This window comes from Rana temporaria, chromosome 12 (assembly GCF_905171775.1).
Source record: "Rana temporaria chromosome 12, aRanTem1.1, whole genome shotgun sequence".
Classification (NCBI taxonomy): domain Eukaryota; kingdom Metazoa; phylum Chordata; class Amphibia; order Anura; family Ranidae; genus Rana; species Rana temporaria.
Window position 1 is genome coordinate 105,635,217 of NC_053500.1, and position 24,521 is coordinate 105,659,737.

General features: G+C 47.4%; 1 protein-coding gene across 1 annotated transcript in view; it reads right to left on the reverse strand.

The window, feature by feature from the left end:
- Positions 1-4,799: 4,799 nt before the first annotated feature.
- QRICH2 (glutamine rich 2) overlaps positions 4,800-24,521 on the reverse strand; it is a 122,751-nt gene continuing 103,029 nt past the window's right edge. The window contains 2 exon segments of the mRNA XM_040330084.1: positions 4,800-5,020; positions 11,790-11,874. Of these exon segments, the coding sequence (XP_040186018.1) occupies positions 4,869-5,020; positions 11,790-11,874 (237 nt within the window). The 3' untranslated portion in view covers positions 4,800-4,868.

The window sequence follows — 24,521 nt, forward strand, 5'->3', positions numbered from 1 at the left end:
AAAATGTAAAACACGATATGATCTTCTAAAACTATCATGAGTGCTTTCAAAGAGATATAGGATTAAAACACAATCTTCTCCTTTACTCTGCTTCTTTAGCAGAGGTTTATAATAAGAGTGTTCTCAATTTTGTTTAAATCTCTCATTTTCTGGATTGCATTTAAAGATCTGGGGCCAGATTCACATAGATCAGCGGATCTATAGATCCGCTCGATCTACGTGATTTAAGATCCGCTCCCGCAAGTTTGAGAGGCAAGTGGCTAATTCACAAACCACTTACCTCCAAACTTGCGGCGGCGGATCCTAAATCCCCCGGCGGAATTCAAATTCCGCGGCTAGGGGGAGTGTACTATTTAAATCAGGCGCGTTCCCGCGCCGATTTAAATGCGCATGCGCCGTCCGGGGAATTTCCCGGGTTGCATTGCTCCCACTGACGTCACTAGGACGTCAGTGGTTTCGACGTGAGCGTGACTTGCGACGCGCGTGTTTGTGAATCGGCGTACGCAAACGACGTTAGAAAATTCAAATTCGACGCGGGAACGCCGGCTATACTTAACATTGGCTGCGCCTGATAAAAGCAGGGGCAAGTATACGACGGGAAAGCCGCTACGGAAACGTCGTAAGAAGACTGCGTCGGGTCCGCGTACGTTCGTGAATTTGCGTATCTCGCTGATTTACATATTATTCAAGGTAAATCAGCGGGAACGCCCCCGGCGCCATTTTTAAATCGAAAATAAGATCCGACAGTGTAACACTGTCGGATCTAAGCCCTATCTATGCGTAACTGATTCTATGAATCAGGCGCATAGATAGGACCAGTGTAAGTCAGAGATACGATGGTGTATCTGTAGATACACCGTCGTATCTCTTTGTGAATCTGGCCCCTGAAGTGCTTTAGGAACTTTTCTCTTTCGTCTTTAAATAGCTTAATTTTCGCCTCTAATGCTTGTTATGGATCTTCAGCACAAGACAGAATAAGAAAATTATGACTATGTTTTGACCAAGATCCCTATTGTGTAAAATCATGTTGACCCTTTCTCCTTGTGGTTTAAAACAGTTTTTCTCCCCTGCCCAAGTGATTGTTATTAGACTTAAGTTATAGAGTAGAACCATATACAGCAGTGGTTCTCAACCTGGGGTCGGGACCCCCTTGGGGGTCGAATGATGATTTGCCAGGGGTCACCGAATCCTGGGCTGTTCCTGAAGCCTGCACCGCTCCCTCCCAGCCTTTTTGCCCACTCAGCCTCTTTGCAGCCGCCCATTCAGTTCACGGCATGACTGGGGGGGCAGAGAATAGAGGTCAGCTGACTGGTAAGCAATGTGAAGTGGGAGGGGCTGGAGGAGACCCTATCTCCTGATTTCAGCAAAGGTGTCACTGCTACAAGACACCACAAAGGGGTTTTAATATTGTACAAGTGGAAAGGAACTCAGGGAGCCTGAAATTTTCATGGGTTATGGGTGCAAATTACTTGTCTTGCCTTGGGTGCTGACAACCCACGCTACGAAAATAATTATACTGTTAGGGGTCCCCAAAACCTGGGAAAGTTTATCAAGGGGTCACGACACTAGAAAGGTTGAGAACCACTGATATACAGCAATAACTGGTAAATTGTAGGTGAATTGTTTTTGCGGGTGAAGTGCCAAAGATCCCTTGACAGTCTCTCACATCTTGGTTCTTGCATTTCGGTGTGCAAGAGCACAAGTAGCGTATGTCACGCATAACAATGAGAAGTTAAAGCTAGAGAGCCATTGTGGAGCATCCCAACCAACAAGGGCCACTCTTTGCTGCTGAATAAGCGTGGACTTTATTGAAGGGTGAAATGCCTTTTTGCAAAAAAAAACTTTAAGCCTTGTGATGTAGCCTGAAGGAGGGTGTAGGTAAGTCGTTTTTCTTAAATCTCTATCGTAATTTCCCATTAACATACTTTAAAAGGTTTTAAACAAATGTTTTGAGGTATTTAATGCTCTACAATGGATACTTTGCTATTCTTTGAGCTGTGGCCTTCATTTCCAAGTTACAACAGTACAACATTTTTTTAAGTGATCAAATCTTATATATATTTAAAGGACCCAGAAATAACTCTGTCATGAAAAAATAGGTAAAAAAGGGCAGGCCTCTAGAAGAGTATGAGAGCAGCCTGAAGTTCTTGTAGTGACGGCTGAATACAGTCAATCAAGTAAAGCTCCAGCACATCCTGGTACTGTTAAACCTTCCCCCACCCCATTGTTTCTCATGTACATTCTTATTGGTTAGTCAGGCACCCCATCATAGATAGTGCTGGACCATTAGAAATGTGTGGGAGGCAGAGGAAGTCAGCAAATTTTGATACTACCAGGAAGCGCTAGAGCACAGGTGTCAACACAAGGCCTGCGGGCCGAATCCGGCCCTCGCACCTCTGCTGCAGCTGCAGGAGAGCTCCAGCCCTCCTCTGGTCCTCCCCCTGACCCTGTACCTTCTGCTTTCAAGCAATGCATCCATCTTCTTCCCAGCAGCAGACTATGGTAAGGGGGGTGCACTGTGATGTAAGGGAGGGTGGGCAACTAAATTCTGATGGTGGGGTGACTCTTGACATCTAATGTAAGGGGAGGGGATGCGCTGGACATCTGATCTTACAGATACAACCGACCCTTTTGAGGGCAATCATAATGCTGATGCGGCCCACAATAAAATTGAGTTTGACACCCCTGTGCTAGAGCTTTACACCAGAACTGTCCAGGATTTGGCTGTATCAGCAAGGACTGCAGGCTGATGTTGATGAATGGGACATATCCAAGGACTGATGCACCAGTTTACGGTGCCTACAAACATTAAAGAACAATTAAGCAATTAACAGTAAGGTTGGGGATTGCTCAGATGTTTTTAGGGACCTCTGTGACATGGGAAATGTAATCAGGAGAGATGAATTTTAACATTCAATCACAAATGTTTCCATCAAGGGAGATGGTAATGCAGCATTTCCCCCCCTACCGCATTTTAGTCTTTCACAATTTTGCCTGGAGCCAACTTGGATGTTTGTAGAATGATCTTCCATTACAAAGGATTCTGCGCATACACAACCGACATCTAATGCCCGGAGGCACTATTCTGGCCTTACTCATCCCTTTGAGCATCTCACACCTTTTTTGTTTAAAGTGGAGGTTCACCCAAAAAGTACATTTTTAACATTAGATTGAGGCTCATTTTGTCAAGGGGAATCGGGTGTTTTTTTTAAATCGAAGCAGTACTTACCGTTTTATAGAGCGATCTTCTCCGCCGCTTCCGTGTATGGGCTGCGGGACTGGGCATTCCTATTTGATTGACAGGCTTCCGACGGTCGCATACATCGCGTCACGATTTTCCGAAAGTAGCCGAACGTCGGCGCACAGGCGCCGTATAGAGCCGCACCGACGTTCGGCTTCTTTCGGCTACTCGTGACGCGATGTATGCGACCGTCGGAAGCCTGTCAATCAAATAGGAACGCCCAGTCCCGAAGACCATACCCGGAAGCGGCGGAGAAGATCTATCTCTAAAACAGTAAGTACTGCTTCGATTAAAAAAAAACACCCGATTCCCCTTGACAAAATGAGCATCAATCTAATGTTAATTTTTTTTTTCGGGTGAACTCCCGCTTTAAATCTTTATATGTGACTCTTTTCCAGGTTACTTTATTCTTGTGCGTGATGACACAGACCCTTTTCCTCCCATCTGGTGGTGGATAGATCCTGACTGTTACAGATCACTGTATCATGTAATACCAATCTCTGCAACAGTCTCCTGTGACTCCAGGGTGAATTGGTGATGCACCCGCAGGGGCAGCATTTTTTATTAGATGCAGCAACTGTTCAGCCCAAAAATGTTTGCCTGGCTCCTTCGATTTTTCAATTAAAGAGTGTTTGTTTGGTGGGAGGTGGCCAAGAGAGCCCCCATCAGCAAATTTTGTCCAGTTCCTCAGGAACCAGCCGAAATTCCAACAGTGTGTACCCAGCTTTAGTGGGTTGAATGATTCTATACAACTGAACCCAGAAGACTACTAGTACTGGATTACAGAGTGTGAGTCTGAAGGGGGACAGCACTGAAGAAGAGGTGAGTATTGCATTCAAATGTGCTTTTTTATTTTAGCAATGACCAGGCAATTTAACTTTTAAGGGAAGTAAGAAATTAGACTTTAAAAAAAAGAAGTATGGGGTCTGAGTTTTTGCAGATTTACACTTACCTAGGTGTACGCTACATCTGTCCAATGATGCATCTGTCTGAGAACCAAGTGATCTAACACCACAGATGACTCAGTTCTCACAGTTCCCCGAGCAGAGAGCTGCTGTCAGTCACTGCTCTCTGCTCTGCCCCCTCCTCACTCACTGGAGCGCTGGGCTGTGGAGGGGGTGGGAGCGGCAAGCTCAGGCTCTCAGTCGCTTGCTGAGAGGCTGAGCCGAGTGCCAGTCCAGGCATATGGTCTGGACCGGCTTTGTGACGACAGCAGATTTCAGCCCGCTGTCTGCTGAAAATGGGTCACAAGAGTGCAGAACGAATTGCACTCATGTGAAAGCCAAACGGTCTGTATTTCGATCGATCAAATGAACACCGGGGGCGGGGCAGGTTTGTTTGCATCCCTCCCCAAAATATTGAGCACCAGCCACCACTGCCTTTAAGACTCCTGTTCAGCAACAGTTATTTCTCTAGGCAGTTTCATCTCTGCCTCCTAACACAACTGAACTTTGTACGAATTATTTTTGTCTACGAAACTTCCTTGGAGATTTGTCCCAGTTATTATCAACTCACCATGTAGTATAAGGCAGCCTCACACACCAATCAAAACACAGACTAATTGTGCAATAAATTAACTTTACTATAAACAACGTGATACCCTGTGCTGGCTAGAAAAAGTTGGGTTTCATGTGAGGCTAGGTATCTGGGCATCTAATACTAGTTTTCTTAATGAAACAATGGACTTGGCACTCTGCGGGCGGGTGGGTGGTACACTGACATCGTTCATAAGAAGCGATTTTTGTGATCCTTGAAGGTGTTTCCCACGTTTAGGCTTTCCTATGCAAAAAAAAATAAATGAAGTATTAAAAAAAAAAAATTATGAATATTATATTTAAAATACATATACAAATTTTTGAGCACATGTGTATATATAGGTTAGGGGAAGCTTAATGTAGAACTGAACCCAAACACTGAGGCCCTGTACACACGATCAGACATGTCCGATGAAAACGGTCCGCGGACCGTTTTCATCGGACATGTCTGCTGGGAGCTTTTGGTCTGATGTGTGTACACACCATCAGACCAAATTCCCCGCGGACAGAGAACGCGGTGACGTAGAAGACACCGACGTTTTCTATCACGGAAGTACAATGCTTCCACGCATGCGTCGAATCAATTCGACGCATGCGCGGGATTTCGCGACGCTGGTTATACGTCATAACCAGCGGACATGTCCGATGAGTCATACTAACCATCAGACATGTCCGACGGACACCTTTCCAGCGGACAAGTTTCTTAGCATGCTAAGAAACTTTTGTCCGCTGGAAACCTGTCCGCTAGGCTGGCAATCTGTCCGCTAGGCCTTACACACGATCGGACATGTCCGCGGACCAGTTTCAGCGGACATGTTCGGTCGTGTGTACGAGGCCTTAGGGCCAGATTCTCGTAGATGGGCGCAAAAATGTGCGGGCGTAACTTATCTCATTTACGTTACGCCACCGCAAGTTTTTCAGGCAAGTGCTTTATTCACAAAGCACTTGCCTGTAAAGTTGCAGGGGCGTATCGTAAATCACCCGGCGGAATTCAAATTCGGCGGGTAAGGGGCGTGTTTCATTTAAATGAAGCGCGTCCCTGCGCCGAACGAACTGCGCATGCGCCGTCCCTAAAATATCCCAGCGTGCATTGCTCTAAATGACGTCGCAAGGACGTCATTGGTTTTGACGTGGACGTAAATTACGTCCAGCATCATTCACGGACGACTTGCGCAAACGACGTAATTTTATAAATTTTCAACGCGGGAACGACGGCCATACTTAACATTGGCTGCGCCTCATATAGCAGGGGCAACTTTACGCGGCAACTTTACGCCGGGAAAAGCCTAACATAAACATTGTAACTTTACTGCGTCGTCCGCTCTGGGATTAGCAATATCCATGGTGCATTCAGTAGACCCCCAGCACACCCGCTCTATTTATTATATTTTTCTTGGGTCAGCTGGGTGCAGGGCTGCAGCCTGCAACATAATCCTCTATGGGCTGCCCATCAATAGATGGATAGCATAGATAGATATCACCCTGATTGGGTTCTCATTCATATCAATGGCCAACTTTAGAGAACTAGAGATTATATTTTGGATATATCAACCAACTGGTCTAGTTTTAATGCCTGCTCTGTCCGGGAAACGCAGCATCAGCAAAAGTGATCTTCTCCACTTTTATTTTGTATGTGTGATTTTATTACTATTAGCCATTTCTCACCATGGTAATAGACAAACCCAAGACTAAATAGCAGTGATGGATCAATTGACAGAAGCTCTTGTAGTGTAAGTACTGATTGCTATACAAGACCCCTATTGTAATCCAACATGTTCATTAAAAAGATACTTAAACTTATTTTTAATAGCACCTAAATCAGCCTTCAGTATTTCCCTGCACATTAGAATTTAAACTTGCAGAGAAAAGTCAGCACTGCTAGCCAATCAGAGGATACCTTATTAGTGCAGCTGCATCTTCACCACCCATTCACACCTTGCCCAAGCTATATGGCTAGTTCAAACATTTGTATTTAAACTGTGTATTGAGCTGTTTGCTTAAACAGTTTTAGGCCCCTTTCACACGTGACAGAATCCATTCAAGTGGATCTGCCTGCTCAGCAGGTGATCTCTCCCCTGAGCAGGCGGATGACAGGTTTGTGTCTGCTCCTCTATGCAGAGCAGACAAGGACACAGCCGGCTGCTCTCTATGGGGTGGTTGGATGGAAACATACTGCATGTCTGTTTCCATCCAATCTGCTAGACGGATGGGGAAGTATCCCCATCTGTCTGTTTTGAGCAGACCAGATTGGGTGCTGGCGGTGAAATCTGACACTGACCGCTTGCCAATATACGTCGGCAGAATGGCACGGCTGGGCAGTTCGACGTATTTAGACGTCGCCTTTAAGACGCGGCATTATGGGCATGCGCACGCCCGCCACAAGCTCCGTAAGTGTGATTGCGGGTCCCGCGGACTCGATGTCCGCGGGGATACCTGCGATCGTCTGGTGGATGGATGTACACAGTATACAAAACTTTGCCTCCCCTGCTGCCACGTACACACAATCGGTCCATCCGATGAGAACGGGCCGATGGACCGTTTTCATCGGTTAACCGATGAAGCTGACTGATGGTCAGTCGTGCCTACACAACATCGGTTAAAAAAACGATCGTGTCAGAACGCGGTGACGTAAAACACAACGATGTGCTAAAAAAAACGAAGTTCAATGCTTCCAAGCATGCGTCGACTTGATTATGAGCATGCGTGGATTTTTAACCGATGGCTGTGCCTACTAACGATCGTTTTTTTCCCATTGGTTAAATTTAAAACAAGTTGGCTTTTTTTTAACCGAAGGTTATATAACCGATGGCGCCCACACACGATCGGTTTGGACCAATGAAAACGGTCGATCAGACCATTCTCATCGGTTTAACCGATCGTGTGTACGCGGCCTGCCACTTAACAAATCTCCTCACTAAGCTCATATTTGCCTGTCAGGAGCATCTAGCACTCCTGCTCCTCATTCCAACATTCTGGTTGAGGGCAACTGAGTACCGTTAGGCGTGCTTGCCTTATGGGAAAGGGAGCTGCTATAGGTGAAGAATACAGTAGCTAGCTATAGTGTCCAACCACCTGCATTTGGGGTAAGCATGACTGCCTTGCAGGGAAGAAAAGGGCTGTGTTGCTGGCTGTTGCTTAGCAACACAGGACACTAACAACTCCCTGCAGGGAAGAATAGAAATCTCCCCTGCAAAGTTTAGTCCCCTTTCTGTTATAGTTCATTGTTGCCAGTCCAGGTTGCTGCAGCAATGACGGAAGTTCTCTGCTCCTCTGTCACAGCCTTTGCCGTTGCCAATAATTGCCTCCGTAGCATAATATCATCTACACCAATCAGGCACTCTAAAAGCTGTCCGACTCTTCCCACAGGCTGTTCAACCCTTCTCACATGCCTCCACTAAAAGGAACTCCGTTAGAGCACAGTGATTATTTAAAAAATATATATTATTAAAAAATGTGTATAAACGCAGTCTTACCCATGGGCCTCGATGCGTATGACTATAATGAGCAGGGAGATTCTGATCTTAATCTAGCTCCCTTACTGGCCAGGATGCAGTGACCTATAAGCCCCCATAACACTTCTGGAAGAGCAAGGTCTTCAAACTCTTCCTAAAGCTTAGCAAATTGGTGGTGTTTTTTAGGAGCAACGGTAAATCATTCCATAGCTTATGGGATGATGTAACAGGGTTAGAGAAGGAGGATATGGTGTCGCGATGACGCGATCAAGCCTCGAGGCTTGATTGATTAAAGCGGGGGTTCACCCAAAAAAAATGTTTTAACATTACATTCAGCCGAGTTGTCAGAATGACAATCGGCTGTTTTTTTAAATTGTATCCCCGTACATACCGTATTTTCACCGCCGCTTCCGGGTATGTCTTCTGCGGGACTGGGTGTTCCTAATTGACAGGCTTCTGACCGTCGCATACAGCGGGTCACGAGTTGCCGAAAGAATAATTTCTTTCCTCTATCAACATTATCCATTCATTATTATCGTGTTTTTTTTTTTATATTTAATCTTTTTACTACTGGTTTTGAATATCTATGCTAACCATTTTCATTGATCGCATTGTGCAAATGTCATGTTTTACTGTGTATTCGTTTTGGTTGACCGTTCAACTGAATCGCCCCTCGTATATAAGACGTCCTCCTTGATTGGACGCCATGGATCTGAAGAAACAGCGGAGCTGTGAAAGGCGTTATCCTATTGGTCCTCGTTTGTAAGCCACGCCACATCACTTCCGGTGCGACGGTCCCTTGTCTGCGGTTCACCCTGAGACGCACGCCGCCTCGTACGGCGTTCAGCACTGTTTGCTGTCTCCCCGCTTAGTTGCCCAGTTTGCTGTCATATTCCATCCACAGCTCTTCCATCTCATGCTGACAACCTGAATACATCGAACAACAGTGACCCCGGACCTTAGTCTATGTACATGCCTATTATCTCTAAGCACTTGTGAGTAGCCATTTGGCTGTGTGTCTTTATTTTACTCATTAAAACGTTACATACTGCACTTAGATCTAGCGCATGCTTGTTTTTCTTGCCGAAAGAAGCCGGACTGCGAGTCGGCTCTTTTCGGCGCCTGCGCACCGACGTTCGGCTTCTTTCGGCAACTCGTGACGCGCAGTATGCGACGGTCGGAAGCCTGTCAATCAATTAGGAATGCCCAGTCCCACAGAAGACAAACCCGGAAGCGGCGGTGAAAATACGGTATGTACGGGGATAAAATAAAAAAAAACAGGCGATTGTCATTCTGACAACTCGGCTGAATGTAATGTTAAATTTTTTTTTTTGGGTGAACCCCCGCTTTAAGGCTTGATCGCGTCATCGCGACACCATATCTGCCCGAAAAACTATCACAGGGGGCCGAGGCTCACCGTGATAGGGCGGCGTCTAACAGAGACTGGCCGGATAATCCCCCATAAAAACACATGCTGAACACACCGGGGTCCCAGGCTTAGGCACTTTAACATGCGAGTGCATCTACCTTTTCTTTTACTGGAATTGTTTAATTAAAAAAAAAAGGTTTTAAGCTATGGATTCCCCTCCCTGTCATTTTTATTCCCCATCCATCACAGTGCATCTGACCTTGAAAGATACCACCTAGGGTTTTTTCCCCACAAAGCTCAAGTGACCACTCTAGCGATAGGTGGTCAACATCCAGGGTGAGTGCACATCCATGTGAGCCACGTTGTCTGAATACTGAACAGTGGCGCACCAATTTTAATTGAAGCACGAGTACTTTTTTCACAATTGTGGGACTTTTTATAAGAATTGAACATTTGATACGATTTATTTCCTGACAATATATGATTGATATAGGATACAAACGCCCTGGGTAACCTCTATCACCACTGCGCCAATTAAAAAATATGAAGTAAACTACAGCTGCTGCTTAGTGAATGAATATTTAAAGCGGTGGTTCACCCATAAAAACGACTTCCCCCTATTACACTGCCCCCCCGCATTACAATACGAATATGCCATTAATTTTTTTTTGCCTGCTGTACATACCTGGGTACAGCTATTCACCCGTGTCCTCCGGGTTGCGAGTCCCGCGGGAGTGGGCGTTCCTACCATGGCGGTGATTGACGTTTTGACTAAAAAACGAGCTCCCCCCGTCGCGTAAGCAGCGTCACGATTGGCGGAAGGAGCCGAACGGCGAGTCGGCGCTATACTGCGCCTGCGCATCGCAGTTCGGCTCCTTTCGCCAGTCGTGACGCGGCTTACGCGACGGGGGGAGCTCATTTTTTAGTCAAAACGTCAATCACCACCATGGTAGGAACGCCCACTCCCGCGGGACTCGCAACCCGGAGGACACGGGTGAATAGCTGTACCCAGGTATGTACAGCAGGCAAAAAAAAATTAATGGCATATTCGTATTGTAATGCGGGGGGGCAGTGTAATAGGGGGGAAGTCGTTTTTATGGGTGAACCACCGCTTTAAACAATGAAAACTTAACCTAAATAGGTGTAAGAAAATATATATTAATAAAAATGCCATAAAACTATCCGCTATTTTGTAGACGCTATAACTTTTGCGCAAACTGATCAATAACCGCTTATTGCGATTTTTTTACCAAAAACATGTAGAAGAAAACTGAGGAAAAACTTTTTATAAAATAATTTTTTTTTTATATATATATTTTTTGGGGAAATTTATTATAGCAAAAAAGTAAAAAATATTGTTGTTTTTTTAAAAATTGTCGCTCTATTTTTGTTTATAGCACACAAAAAAACGTCGCACGACCACGCAATTGTCAGTTAAAGCGACACAATGCCGAATCGCAAAAAGGGGCCTGGTCCTTTAGCTGCAAAATGGTCCGGGGCTGAAGTGGTTAAACTGCACAAAACCAAATGCGTGGTGCTTTTTTACTATTCATTATGGAATGCGTTTTCTAATGCACTTTAGAAAAGTGTCCTGGGATGTCATTAAAGCGGAGGTTCACACAAAAAGTGAACCTCCGCTTTTTGGATCCCTCCCCCCCTTCCAGTGTCACATTTGGCACCTTTCAGGGGAGAGGGGGGTTGCAGATACCTGTCTGAGACAGGTATTTGCACCACTTCCGGGTTCTGACTCCCGCGGGGAATCCAGCCCCTTCACGTCTCCCCCCCCCCCCCCCCGCTGTCTTCTGGAAAACACTGTTCCCAGGAGAGAGCGGGGACCAGTGATGGCGTGCCGCGATCCTCGCGCATGCGCAGTAGGGAATCGGGCAGTGAAGCTGCAAGGCTTCACTTCCTGATTCACTCACCGAGGATGGCGGCGGAAGCAGCCAAGGGGTGAGCGATTGCTCAGCCTCAGCTGCTGACATCGCGGGCGCGCTGGACGGGTAAGTGTCCATTTTTTAAAAGTCAGCAGCTGCAGTTTTGCCACTGTTGGATTTTTGACTGATGGTGTGTAGGCAAGACTGATGAAAGTCTGCTTCATCGGATAGCCGACGAAAAAATCCATCGGATTAGATTCCATCAGATATCCGATCGTGTGTACAGGACTTTAGTGTAATCAGGTGCAACTTTCTTACCATCTTTGGCATGTATAGCTGGTAAGCTGGTGTCCATCCTCCCATGATAAACTTGCCCATCAGATCCCATAACATCAGTCTCGTCCTGCAAGTGAAAGTGTATGCAAACAATGAGGGAGACATGAAATATTAACATGTAAAACATGGATGTTGAAAACCGATGTAAGACACTTAAGAGTTCTATTTCTAAAACATTCCAAAACCACTTTTCAGATATATTTGTGCAAGCTGGCTGAATGTTTTTCCCTGTTTTTTGTTTTACTAATAGATTAATTCCTATATTGTCAGCTCAATCCAGTGGTTAAAATGCAGTACAGTGGAACCTTGGTTTACAAGTAATGCGGTTAACGAGCATTTTGAAAGACAAGCAACTTTTTTTTTTTTCTTCTGACTCGGTTTGCGAGTGTTGTCTCGCAAAACTAGCAGAATTCAAGCTAATGGAATGGTTCGAAGCCATTGGCAAATACTCGGAATCACTCGTAAATACTCCGTTCCCGGGTGTTTCAGAGCCTTTCCAAGGGTTTCCAACATCAGCCGAGCTGTCCCCGAGTATTTCCGAGGCCCACCTCTGGCCACATGCGCTATGAACAAATTATTTTCTTTTCAATTGACTTCTATGGGGAAACTCGCTTTGATATGCGAGTGCTTTGGATTACAAGCATTCTCCTGGAACAGATTATGCTCGTAATCCAAGGTTCCACTGTATATTTTTTTCACTGAGGTATTTCAGAAAGCTGTATTGCCTTTTGGCCACTAGATGAAGCCAACGATATAGAAATGTATCTATTAGAAAAAATATGGGGAGATTTAAACCCTCACATATACCCAGTGAAGTGAACAGCCTCCGATGATACACAGAGATGAAACAAATCTCCCTACATACGTTTTACATGTATATCTGCCGTCTTTAGCTTTATATATTGTTTAGAAAGTTCACTTCATGTTAGAATTTTCACTCCCTCATTCTGCACTGTGAGAGAGGTCTTGGATTACACTGGGAGAAAGCTGATTGGAGGAAAGGCACCCACCCCCTCCAGATAGGCAGAGACTTTCAGAGCTGTCCTGTGAGTAGAGCAGCTTTCTGCTAATCTATTTATAGACCCACCCTGACACAAAATTCAGCCTGATTTTATCACATGTGTCAGAGAACTTGTTGATAACAGAAGAACAGAGCAGAAGAAAGCTATGGGACTTAGTACTTTGAAGAGAGATAAGAAAACACTGCAGATATATTTGCTTAGGTCACATTTCATGAATCGGGTTTACATCCGTGCTTCTGACATTTGGCCAACAAATGTTTTATAAATAGACTTCTTATAGCAATAAAAAGTGGAAAAAAAGCTTTTGGCTGGAGTTCAACTTAGAGCCTGCCTCATTCGCTAAATGTCCAGCATTATTTAGCTCTTTCTTACCCAGCCTGACTGTCCCTGGTCTGCCCAATTAATTAATTGGATTTCACTGTCCCTGACTGGCATCCACCTGTCAAGGCATTTGGATATTTGCTTAATTCCTCCCAACAGCCAGCCTGCTGCTTGCCTCATATATGAGGGATTTCACAGGCACCTGGGTCAAGAAATATTTCTGGCACCCCCTTTACAAATGTTTCGATGGCAATGACTCAACCACAGACATGCTTCCCCACAAAGTCTTCATTAAAGGAGTTCTCCAAGCTAAAACTTTTAACCCCCGCTGTGCCCGTGCTGTAAAACCATACAAAATAAACTTTCACTTACCTGCCTACGATCCCCCGTTGTTCCGATATCGCCATCCCGTTCTCCGGTCCCGGTCTGTTCCACTTCCTGCGGGTCGGTGACTCACAGTGCGCTCAGCCTATCAGCGGCCGCGACGGGACATTGCTGCGGCCGCTGATAGGCTGAGCGCACTGTGAGTCACCGACCCGCAGGAAGTGGAACAGACCGGGACCGGAGAACGGGACGGCGATATCGGAACAACGGGGGATCGTAGGCAGGTAAGTGAAAGTTTATTTTGTATAGTTTTACAGCCCGGGCACAGCGGGGGTTAAAAGTTTTAGCTTGGAGAATTCCTTTAACCTGGGATCCTTACATGATCTATTAACAATAAACAAAATACAGGAAGAGAAGCAGAGTACTTTATTGGGACCTGGAGGGGGGCCTCTCTGATGGACAGAGAGATGGCTTCTGTTAGAGTCTGTTGTAACGAGCCCCCAGACATACTACAGATATAATACAGGAGATAGTCAGAGACTGCAGACATAATACATGAGATGGTTTAGAGACTGCAGACATAGTACAGGAGATGACCAGAGACTGCAGACATAGTACAGGAGACAGTCAGTCAGAGACTGCAGACATGATATAGGAGACGGCCAGAGACCGCAGACATAGTACAGGAGATGGTCAGAGACTGCAGACACAGTACAGGAGATGATCAGAGACTGCAGACATAGTACAGGAGACGATCAGAGACTGCAGACATAGTACAGGAGATGGTCAGAGACTGCAGACATGATATAGGGGATGGCCAGAGACCACAGACATAGTACAGGAGACGATCAGAGACTGCAGACATAGTACAGGTAGGGTGACCACATGTCCCGGATTGCCCTTAATTTTGCAGGTCTGTCCCGGGCACCTTCATTCCAGGACAATACAGTGTCCTGGAATGAAACTGACATATGCCCTAAGGAGCCCAGTGTAGCGCTACCCCCGCAGGAGCCGCTGGTTTGTTTTTGGGATCGGCATATTGAGTTACCTAAATGTGGCCCAGGGGTGTGGTTGCAGAGACAAAACAGTGAGCGAAGGTCCAGACAGTGAATAACGTTTTTTTCCAATACTTTATTCTCCTGGCCAACACGGCCAACATCAACGTAAATTGGGAAGGACAAGGTTGATGAAGAGAGAAAGAGAGAACCTTGCAGTATCAGGCCTGGATATTAAATGGAGCAGTCAGTACTGCTCTGTATAGTACCAATTTGTAACTTGTCGCCACTCCACTTGAGTGGGTAAAGTGCCCCCGGACAGACCCATTTCTATAAGCCTGGCAGCCGAGATGTCACTTAGGATTTCTGGGAGGAACAGGCCTCTATTACAGGCCCGGCTCTAGGGCCTCTGCCACAGGCCAATAACAATAACTGAGCTGGATGAATAAATGGAGCGTATCCTCCCAGTAGATTTCTGCATTGGTCACCAGATGACAGCAAACATACCTGTCAGTACCCTGGTCACCAGATCCCCAATTGGTTCGTTCAGGCTCTGTTGGACGACCTGCCTCCGGGTCCTCCTCAAACCGACTCCCCAATCGAACGGCACCCAGCCTGGGATCCCTTCAATAGAATCGGGAACCCAGCAAGTCACTGGGGTCCCCTTGTACCTCCGGATGAGGTTCCAAGTAGTCTGCAATTTCGGCCAGGTGGGCCGCACAGGCGGGGTCGATCCATGAATGCGCGCACCCTGAAGGTGGATGCCGCACCTGGAACAGGGACGCCACGAAGATTTTAGAACACATGACACCTGTCACAGATATACTCCTCTCCAGCACGCCCCGCGAGGGAAAAAGCTCCTCTGATTGGCTGCTGGAGAAACTTACTCCGCCAGAACCCCTCTGGCACCAACTGCTGGCCAAAGATGGCATTGCATCCCTGGACCACAGACTGACCCAGTGGACATTTCTGGAATGACAGAAGTCCCAAAATGTTAACAAATTGTGAATGGGAGCAAGGTAACTCTCCCATTCCCCACTAACTTTAGCGTAGTGCCCATACTGAAAGTAAGGGGGCGCTACACCAGGAAAATCTGCTTTAGGAATCACTGCCATTTGAATATTTTACCTCAGTAGAAAACAAAATGCTAAAAAGACCCGGTGTGTTTCTTTTTCAATTCCACATTGCTCTACCATAAAAAGGATGTGGAAGAGAGGCCTAGTTGTCCTCATTCCAGCTTCTGTCTTGAGGTGGCACAAATGGGTTGTGGTGGGTGGAAAATGATCAACCAAACAGTGAGTGTATCCTATTATAAGCAATCCCTAGTCGTAGGTGCTGAATACAATAGCCAGCAGTGCAGTTTCCTCCATCCATACTGTTTAGCGTGTGTGGCAAACCTAGCCACTTCTGGAACGCTGGACGTTACATGTCATAGGGTTGTCTGTATTATATGCTATGTATTCTGCTGGGTCTTATGTGGGCATAGTAATTCGTATGCTAGCAGCCGTAAGCCACTAGCATTCAAGTACTTCGTTTTATGTTGCCCATCGGTGTTCGGCAGTTTTAAACCGAACTCCCACAACACATAACCCCAGACCCCAGCTATCAACCGACCGTTCCCTCGTGCAGCAATGCGTGATGGGAGAATTATGCAAAATGTTAAGTTCCCCATGTGGTCCTCACTGTATTACCCCTGCTAAATCTGTTTGGCTGTTTGGAAACCCCTTGCATGGGGAATTATATAAATATGGAAGCCTGTGAATAAAAAGTCAGTTGACTCCCAGAGCTGTGTTTCGTCCGGCTACTGGGGGGAATTTGGGACATTGCCTTAATTTTCAGCGCTGACTGTGGATTTACCCTGGTTACCAGCGGAGATCGTGGATTTTAATATTGTACTCCGCTACAATAGGTGGCAAGCGGCGGGATCCAACCTTACAGCCGAAAAGCGCAATTTGTGCAATGTGAACTACCGAAGTAAATGGAGACGGATTATTCTACGCTAAAGTGGGAGACATTAAAGGAACTGCTAGAAGCCAGGGGTAAGGTAGCCAGCAACAAATCCAAAGCTGTACTAACTGCCGAGCTGATGGAGGGAGACAGAGCCCGCAGCGCTATACCACCAGCCGCCATGGGAGAAACCCTCTACCAGAGAGAAATGAGGACCAGGCTGGAATTTTTGCCACAGCCTATATCAGATGCCATGCTGCACATGGTAATGGCGAATGTGCAGGAGTACGTGATGGCACACAGTCCGCAGCATACACCGTCTCAAGCAGAATCCACTACTGGGTCACTCTACAACCAGGTAAAACCCCAAATTCCCTATCATGCCTTTAAAATGTTTTGCGAGGAGAAGGATGAGATTGATGGGTATTTACAGGATTTTGAGAGACTGTGTGATTTACATGACTTGGAACGGACGGTATGGGTCCCATTGCTAGCAGGCAAGCTGGCAGGTCGGGCAGCAGAAGCATATCGTGCTGTACCCAGTGAGGACAGCAAGGATTATGATAAAGTGAAGCGAGCGATATTAGAGAGATACGCCATTACTCCAGATGCATACCGGTGCAAGTTTAGAAACCTGCGCAAACCAGAGAAAGATTCACATGCTGAATGGGCACACAAGCTGGACCAAGCTTCCCAAAGGTGGATACAAGCCAGCCAAGCCACTACTATGGAAGAATTGCAACAGTTAATGCTGTTGGAGCAATTCTTCAACAGAGGCACAAGAATGGGTGCGAGACAGGAAACCTCTCACCCTAACCGAAGCGGCTCGATTAGCGGATCAGCATTTTGATGCGAGGAGACATCATGGGCCCCTAACCAAGAGTTATCCTCGACCCGCTGGACCACCCAGTACTCTACCACCCCAACAGCCGGCCGTTTAAGAGATGTTGAGCATTCCAGCGGAAGAACCCCTGGGAATCTTGCATGAGGTGATGACATTCCGAGCCACAGATAACCGGCAGCATCATCGACAGCTGGTGACCTTGGAGGGGAAAGAAGTCCAGGGGCTTCGGGATTCAGGAGCTACTTTAACCTTGCTAGCACCCCATTTGGTCCCTGACTCGGCACACACTGGCGGATCCGTAGCAGTACGAGTGGCAGGGGGAGCAGTGTACCGACTACCCACTGCCAAAGTACATTTGGATTGGGGTGTGGGAGAGGGGACGGTAGAAGTGGGCCTCATGCAAAATTTACCAGCAGATGTTGTGTTGGGAAATGACTTGGGCCAGATGACCTCTGTTTTTGTACCCCAGGCTCCATACCAGGAAGCCCATCCAGTGACCACACGGCAACAGGCTCGCACCACGGTTCCACCGACACACTCTGAGGCTCCGGTAAGAGACCATGACCCCCACACGACACGTATGTCCTGGGATACCCCGACTAAGTTTGAGGCCGAGGTGAGGTCAGACCCCACGCTACAGGTATACAGGGACAGGGTACACGCTGACCAGGCTGGGCTAGAGGGGGAGCGGTACACCTGGGAGAAAGGGCTACTTTACCGCATTTCTGAAAGAGGAGTGGGAGGGTCGGCCACAGTAACGACTAAACAGTTAGTGGTTCCCCAGAAGTATAGGCAAGAACTGCTTCGGATTGCCCACGACATTCCCCTGTTTGGGCATCTAAGGATGACACGTACCCGATACAGGTTGACCCACGCTTTCTTCTGGCCAGGGATCTCTAAGGATGTGAGGCAATACTGCACCTCCTGTGACATTTGCCAGCGAGTAGGCAAGCGAGATGACCGCCACAAAGCCAAGTTATGTCCTCTTCCCATTATTGAAGAACCCTTCAGTAGGGTGGCCGTAGATATACTGGGGCCCTTACCAAAACCCAGTCCCTCCGGGAAAAGATATATTTTAACTGTAGTGGACTATGCCACCCGGTACCCCGAGGCTATAGCCCTCACCAACATTCATGCCGAAACTGTGGCAGAGGCCTTAATGAAAATATTATCCAGGGTGGGGTTTCCCCAAGAAATCATATCCGATAGGGGCACCCAGTTCACCGCCGAGGTAACCCAACAACTATGGAAGATATGTGGCATTAAGCCAATAGTAAATTTGGCGTACCACCCCCAGTCCAATGGTCTATGCAAAAGGTTTAATGGTACGCTGAAGCAGATGCTCCGTACATTTGGAGAGGCTCATAAAGACTGGGAGCGCTTTCTACCCCATCTGCTCTTCGCCTATAGAGAGGTACCCCAAGAGTCAACAGGGTTTTCCCCTTTTGAATTACTGTTTGGGAGAAGGGTGCGAGGGCCACTAGACCTAATTAGAGAGCATTGGGAGGGGGAGAGTAGCCCAGACGGAACCCCTATTGTATCCTACGTACTGGAGTTCAGGGACCGTCTGGAGGCGCTAACCCAGGCTTTGCGCACCAACCTCCGGGCGGCCCAACAACGTCAGCGCCGCTGGTACGATAGGGGAGCCAGAGACTGCAGCTTTCAGGTGGGACAAAAGGTTTTGATTTTAAAACCGGTCCGCACAGACAAGCTGCAGGCCATCTGGCAAGGCCCATACCAGGTGGTGGAACAGAGATGTGACACCACCTATGTGATTGGCCCCTGCTCAGGGGTAGGGGAGAGACGCATGCTCCATGTGAATATGCTCAAACCATACCATGAGAGGATAGAGGACGTGGCCACCATATGCGCTTCCGCCTCGGAGGATCAGGAGAATCTGCCACTACCTGACCTCTTAGAACAGGAGGGACAGACGGAGCCCTCCAAGGGGGTTCAGCTGGGGGAGCGGCTAAGCCCTCAGGAGCGTGCCCAGGTACAAGAGCTGATTGTAGCTAAAGGGGCTACCTTCTCCAATTTACCTGGGTACACTCTGCTGGCCACTCACCGAGTCGAGACCCCGGGACAGCTACCTATGCGGCAAACCCCATATCGTGTCCCTGAAGCAGTCAGGACGCATATGAAGACTGAGATTGACGAGATGTTGCAGCTAGGGGTTATCAAAACTTCCGGTCACCGGTAGTGCTGGTACCAAAGAAGGACGGCACGACACGTTTCTGTGTCGACTACCGGAGGCTAAATGACAAAACGGTGTCTGATGCCTATCCGATGCCCCGGATAGACGAGCTGCTGTATAAGATGGCACGGGGCCAGTATCTCACTACCATAGACTTATGTAAGGGATACTGGCAGATTCCACTGGCCGAGGAGGCCATCCCCAAGTCGGCGTTTGTCACCCCGTTTGGCCTGTATCAATTTCGGGTCATGCCATTCGGGATGAAGAACGCACCGACAACTTTTCAGCGGATGGTCGATCGGTTATTGGACGGATTCCAGGAATACACATGTGCCTATTTAGACGACATCGCCATATTTAGCCAGACCTGGGCAGAGCACCTACAACACATAGGGGCCATTCTAGATCGTATTGGAGAGGCAGGGTTAACACTGAAACCCAGCAAGTGTCATATAGGGATGGCCGAAGTGCAGTACTTGGGCCACCGGGTGGGGATCGGGCAACAGAAACCCGAACCAGCTAAAGTTGAAGCCGTAGCTAAATGGCCCACCCCCAGGACGAAAACCCAAGTGCTAGCGTTTCTAGGTACCGCGGGGTACTATAGAAAATTCGTACCCAATTATAGTGCCCTGGCCAAACCCTTAACTGACTTGACACGCAAGAACCTGCCCCGACAGGTTGTCTGGGCCCCAGAGTGTGATCAGGCATTCCAACAACTAAAGACTGCTCTAACTAATGCCCCTGTACTTGCTGCTCCTGATCCAACTAAAAGATTTCTTGTCCACACAGACGCTTCAATGTTTGGATTGGGAGCAGTGCTGAGCCAAGTGGGAGCCGATGGCGGAGAACACCCCGTAGCTTACCTGAGCCGAAAGTTATTGCCACGAGAAGTAAGCTACGCCGCCATTGAGAAGGAATGCCTGGCCGTGGTGTGGGCCCTCAAAAAGTTGCAGCCATATTTGTATGGACAGCCTTTTTCGCTACTCACAGATCACAACCCGTTGGTGTGGCTAAACCGTGTGGCGGGAGACAATGCCCGGCTGCTGCGCTGGAGTTTGGCGCTGCAGCCGTTTGACTTTACAATCCACTACCGGCCAGGGAAGCAAAACGCTAACGCCAACGGGTTATCTAGACAAACTGAACTTGAAAAGTGATCTGTGAGTACTTCCCCGGACATCCCCAAGCCGATCCGTTGGGATCAGACTGTGTATGCCGGCTTGGTTCTGGGGGAGCATTGTGGCAAACCTAGCCACTTCTGGAACGCTGGACGTTACATGTCAAAGGGTTGTCTGTATTATATGCTATGTATTCTGCTGGGTCTTATGTGGGCATGGTAATTCGTATGCTAGCAGCCGTAAGCCACTAGCATTCAAGTACTTTGTTTTATGTTGCCCATCGGTGTTCGGCAGTTTTAAACCGAACTCTCACAACACATAACCCCAGACCCCAGCTATCAACCGACCGTTCCCTCGTGCAGCAATGCCTGATGGGAGAATTATCCAAAATGTTAAGTTCCCCATGTGGTCCTCACTGTATTACCCCTGCTAAATCTGTTTGGCTGTTTGGAAACCCCTTGCATGGGGAATTATATAAATATGGAAGCCTGTGAATAAAAAGTCAGTTGACTCCCAGAGCTGTGTTTCGTCCGGTTACTGGGGGGGGGGATTTGGGACATTGCCTTACTTTTCAACGCTGACTGTGGATTTACCCTGGTTACCAGCGGAGATCGTGGATTTTAATATTGTACTCCGCTACAGCGTGCATGGGAAAATCTACTGATTTCCTCTCTTTCAGCAAAATATTCCCTTCCGTATTCTACACAAAAATGACTAAAGGGTTGGGTGACCAGACATCCCCAGTTTCTGGGGACAGTCCCCGGATTGAGGACACAGTCCCCGGACCAAGTCTGTCCCTGGTTTTGTCCCCGGATTGGATTTGAACAGGAGCTTGGGACAATTTCAAATATAGTCAGTGCAGATTTAAAAAAAAATCTGAATTACACAGCCCCGCTCCATCGCTCCTACTTGCTTAGGGGGGTGTATTTTCTTTCATTGTCTGTGCCCCTTTCTGATGATTATGTGCTGGTCGGAGCGGAGGGAATATTTCTTCAGTTTTGTGTGCATGCCCATTTAGCTCCACACACATGTTCTTCTGCCTTGGCTCAAGTCCCGGCCAGCCACCTGCCTGCCTGCTTATTTCCTTGTCTTCCCTGGCGGCGTGATATTCCTCCGGTCCCCACCCATTAGTAGCCTGGCCCAGAGAGTGAGACTTGACAGGCTGTGAGGTGGGCGGCAATGGGCAGAGAGTCGCTGATTGCCACCATTACTAGTAAAAAAATATATATATGTCCCCAGATTTCATTAAAAAAATCTGGTCACCTTACTATAGGTACACTTTAATGTGCATAGCTGGGAACCCCCTTTTTTTTTTTTCAAAAAATCTTTAGTAAAAGGCAAAGGATTTATGGGAACCCCCCTTTTTATGATGCAGATTTGGCCTTTTCTGTAAGATGTCAGTACACTGTGGGCCGCAGCAGAGAGCTATCACTATGGAGATAATTAGGCCTCATTCACACTGTGCGGATCCATCAGCGGCATCAGCCAGCTCAGCGGGAGATCTCTTTGTTGATCTCCACTGAGCCGGCAGATGACAGGTCACTCTCTGCTCACTGAGCGGGGAGGGGCTTGTCGCACGCCACTGCTTGTCTATGGAGAAATAGGACAAAAACGGACAGCATGTCCGTTTTCATCAGATATCACCCGATCCGATCCGCCAGGACGGATGGCGAAGTATCACACGGTCCGCCCGTGTGAAAGGGGCCTTACATAGGTAATCTGTTTGAAAAAAGACACAAGTCCATCTAATCTAAAATCACAGAAAAAAAAAACACACAAAACATACACAAATTTAAAACCATAACATATACACAATCCTATACCCACAGTTGATCCAACGGAAGGCAAAAAAATAAAATAAAGCATGATCCAATTTGCTCCAGCGAGGGGGGCTTTCCTGATCCCCCCAAGATCAGAGCTGTGGGCTGTGCTCTCTCCTCCATCACCTTTCTATGACCAAAGAAAAGGCACGCGTGGCCAGAGGTAGATGCGCACAGTTTAAATTTACAGGATCAGCCACCGGGGGCGCACTTCCAACAGCAAGACGGAGGAGGTAGGCATCGAGGAGTTTATGCTGGCGGGCCGCTCATGGCCTACACAAAAAAACAGAACATTATTTTACCAGGTTGAGTCACGGTATGTAATGTACTGAGGATCCTGGAATGCATAGTTTTTTTTTGTAGGAACAGGTGATCTTACCCTTTAATGCCTTTAGCTCTCGTACCTGTATACCTCTTATGGCCTGATCGCGATCCAACAATGTGCACAAGAGTAGTGGCTCTCTTTCTCCTCATTAGCTCAGACACAGCCATTGAGGAGGGGGCGGGACCGAGCCATGTGCCAAGGCAGGGCTTTGGCAGTGCCCACATAGCAAGCCGCTTGGCGGGGGGAGGAGCCTGGAGCACCAGTGGGGGATCCGAGAAAAGGAGGATCGGGGAGGCTATGTGCAAAACTATTGCACAGAGCATGTAAGTATGACATGATTGATATTTTAATAAAAGAAAATTAGCATTTACAATTACTTTAACATAACAAGGACAAACAAGGCTTTTGTTTGGTGATACTGTATTTCAAAAAACTTTATTTTCTATGCAATCTATAGACAAAAACATGTAAAAAACATAAACATACTTTTACCTACTTTTACCTAATTTGATCTCTGTTAGCTTAAAACAAAAAAAAATGTGTGTTACCATACAAAAAAGTATACAGTGAATCAAGACAAAGCCTGAATTGTCTATGATGGGACGCAGACCTTCCCTACTCTATCCCCCCCAAAAAATGTGGCTTTACTAAAAGCACAGGAATGGGGCTGTACTTGTCTGGCCAAGGGCTGGGAAGGAAGAGGGCCCTCAGTACCAGCGTTCCCTGGGACTGGCAACCCAGGGGTGCTCTTAGATTCACTATGGGTTTTGGACCCCACTGTGAGAACGAGCGCTAGGACATGATCCCACAGCTTTTTTGTACACTACATATCATGGGCTAGGCCTTTAAGCCAAAACCGGGACAATTGTTTTTACCAGGCCTCAAGGCCTAGCCATTGTCCTACACACTGGCACTTTTATTTAGTTTTCTTACTGTATGTCACTGCATTGATTTTTTGTGTATATTTTTCACTCAAGATGGTAGGTGGTGGGTCTTTGGGTCTAGGGGAAGGGTATGTGTCTCTTGGGTTGCATGCCTTGGGTAGGGTAACCACATTTCCAAACTGCCATTCAGGGACACCCATCCCCCCCTTCCTTTTCTGACACCCCATAGATTTCACTGGTTTATCCTGGGACCTGTAGTTCTTCACTGGTTTTGGGGGGGGGGTGTCACATCTTCATCTCTGAGGGGTTCATGGTGGGACCTGTAGTCCTTCAGTTTTGGGGGTCACATCCCCCCAAAAGTGAAGGACTACAAGTCTCAGCATGAACTCCTAATATCTAAAGATGTGACCCCCAAATTTGAAGGACTACAACACCCAGCATGAAACCCTGAGATCTAAGGGTATGATTCCATAGATTTCACAGGTTTATGTTTGGGACCTGTAGTTCTTCACTATTTGGGGGGCGGGGGGGTCTCAAATCTTCAGCTCTGGGGGGGGGGGGTCATGCTGGGACCTGTAGTCCTTAACTTTGGGGAGGTCACACCCCCCCAAAGTAAAGGACTACCAGTACCAGCATGAACCCCTGATATCTAAAGATGTGACCCCCACCCCAAATTTGAAACTCCCAGCATTAACCCGTGAGATCTAAGGGTGTGATCCCATAGATTTCACAGATCTATGCTGGGACCTGTAGCTCTTCACTATTTGGGGGGGGGGGTGTCACATCTTAAGCTCTGAGGGGTTAATGCTGGGACCTGTGTCAGTTTCATTCCAGGACACTGTATTGTCCCAGAGTGAAGGTGCCCCGGACAGACCTGCAGAATGCGGGACTGTCCCGGGCAATCCGGGACACGTGGTCACCCT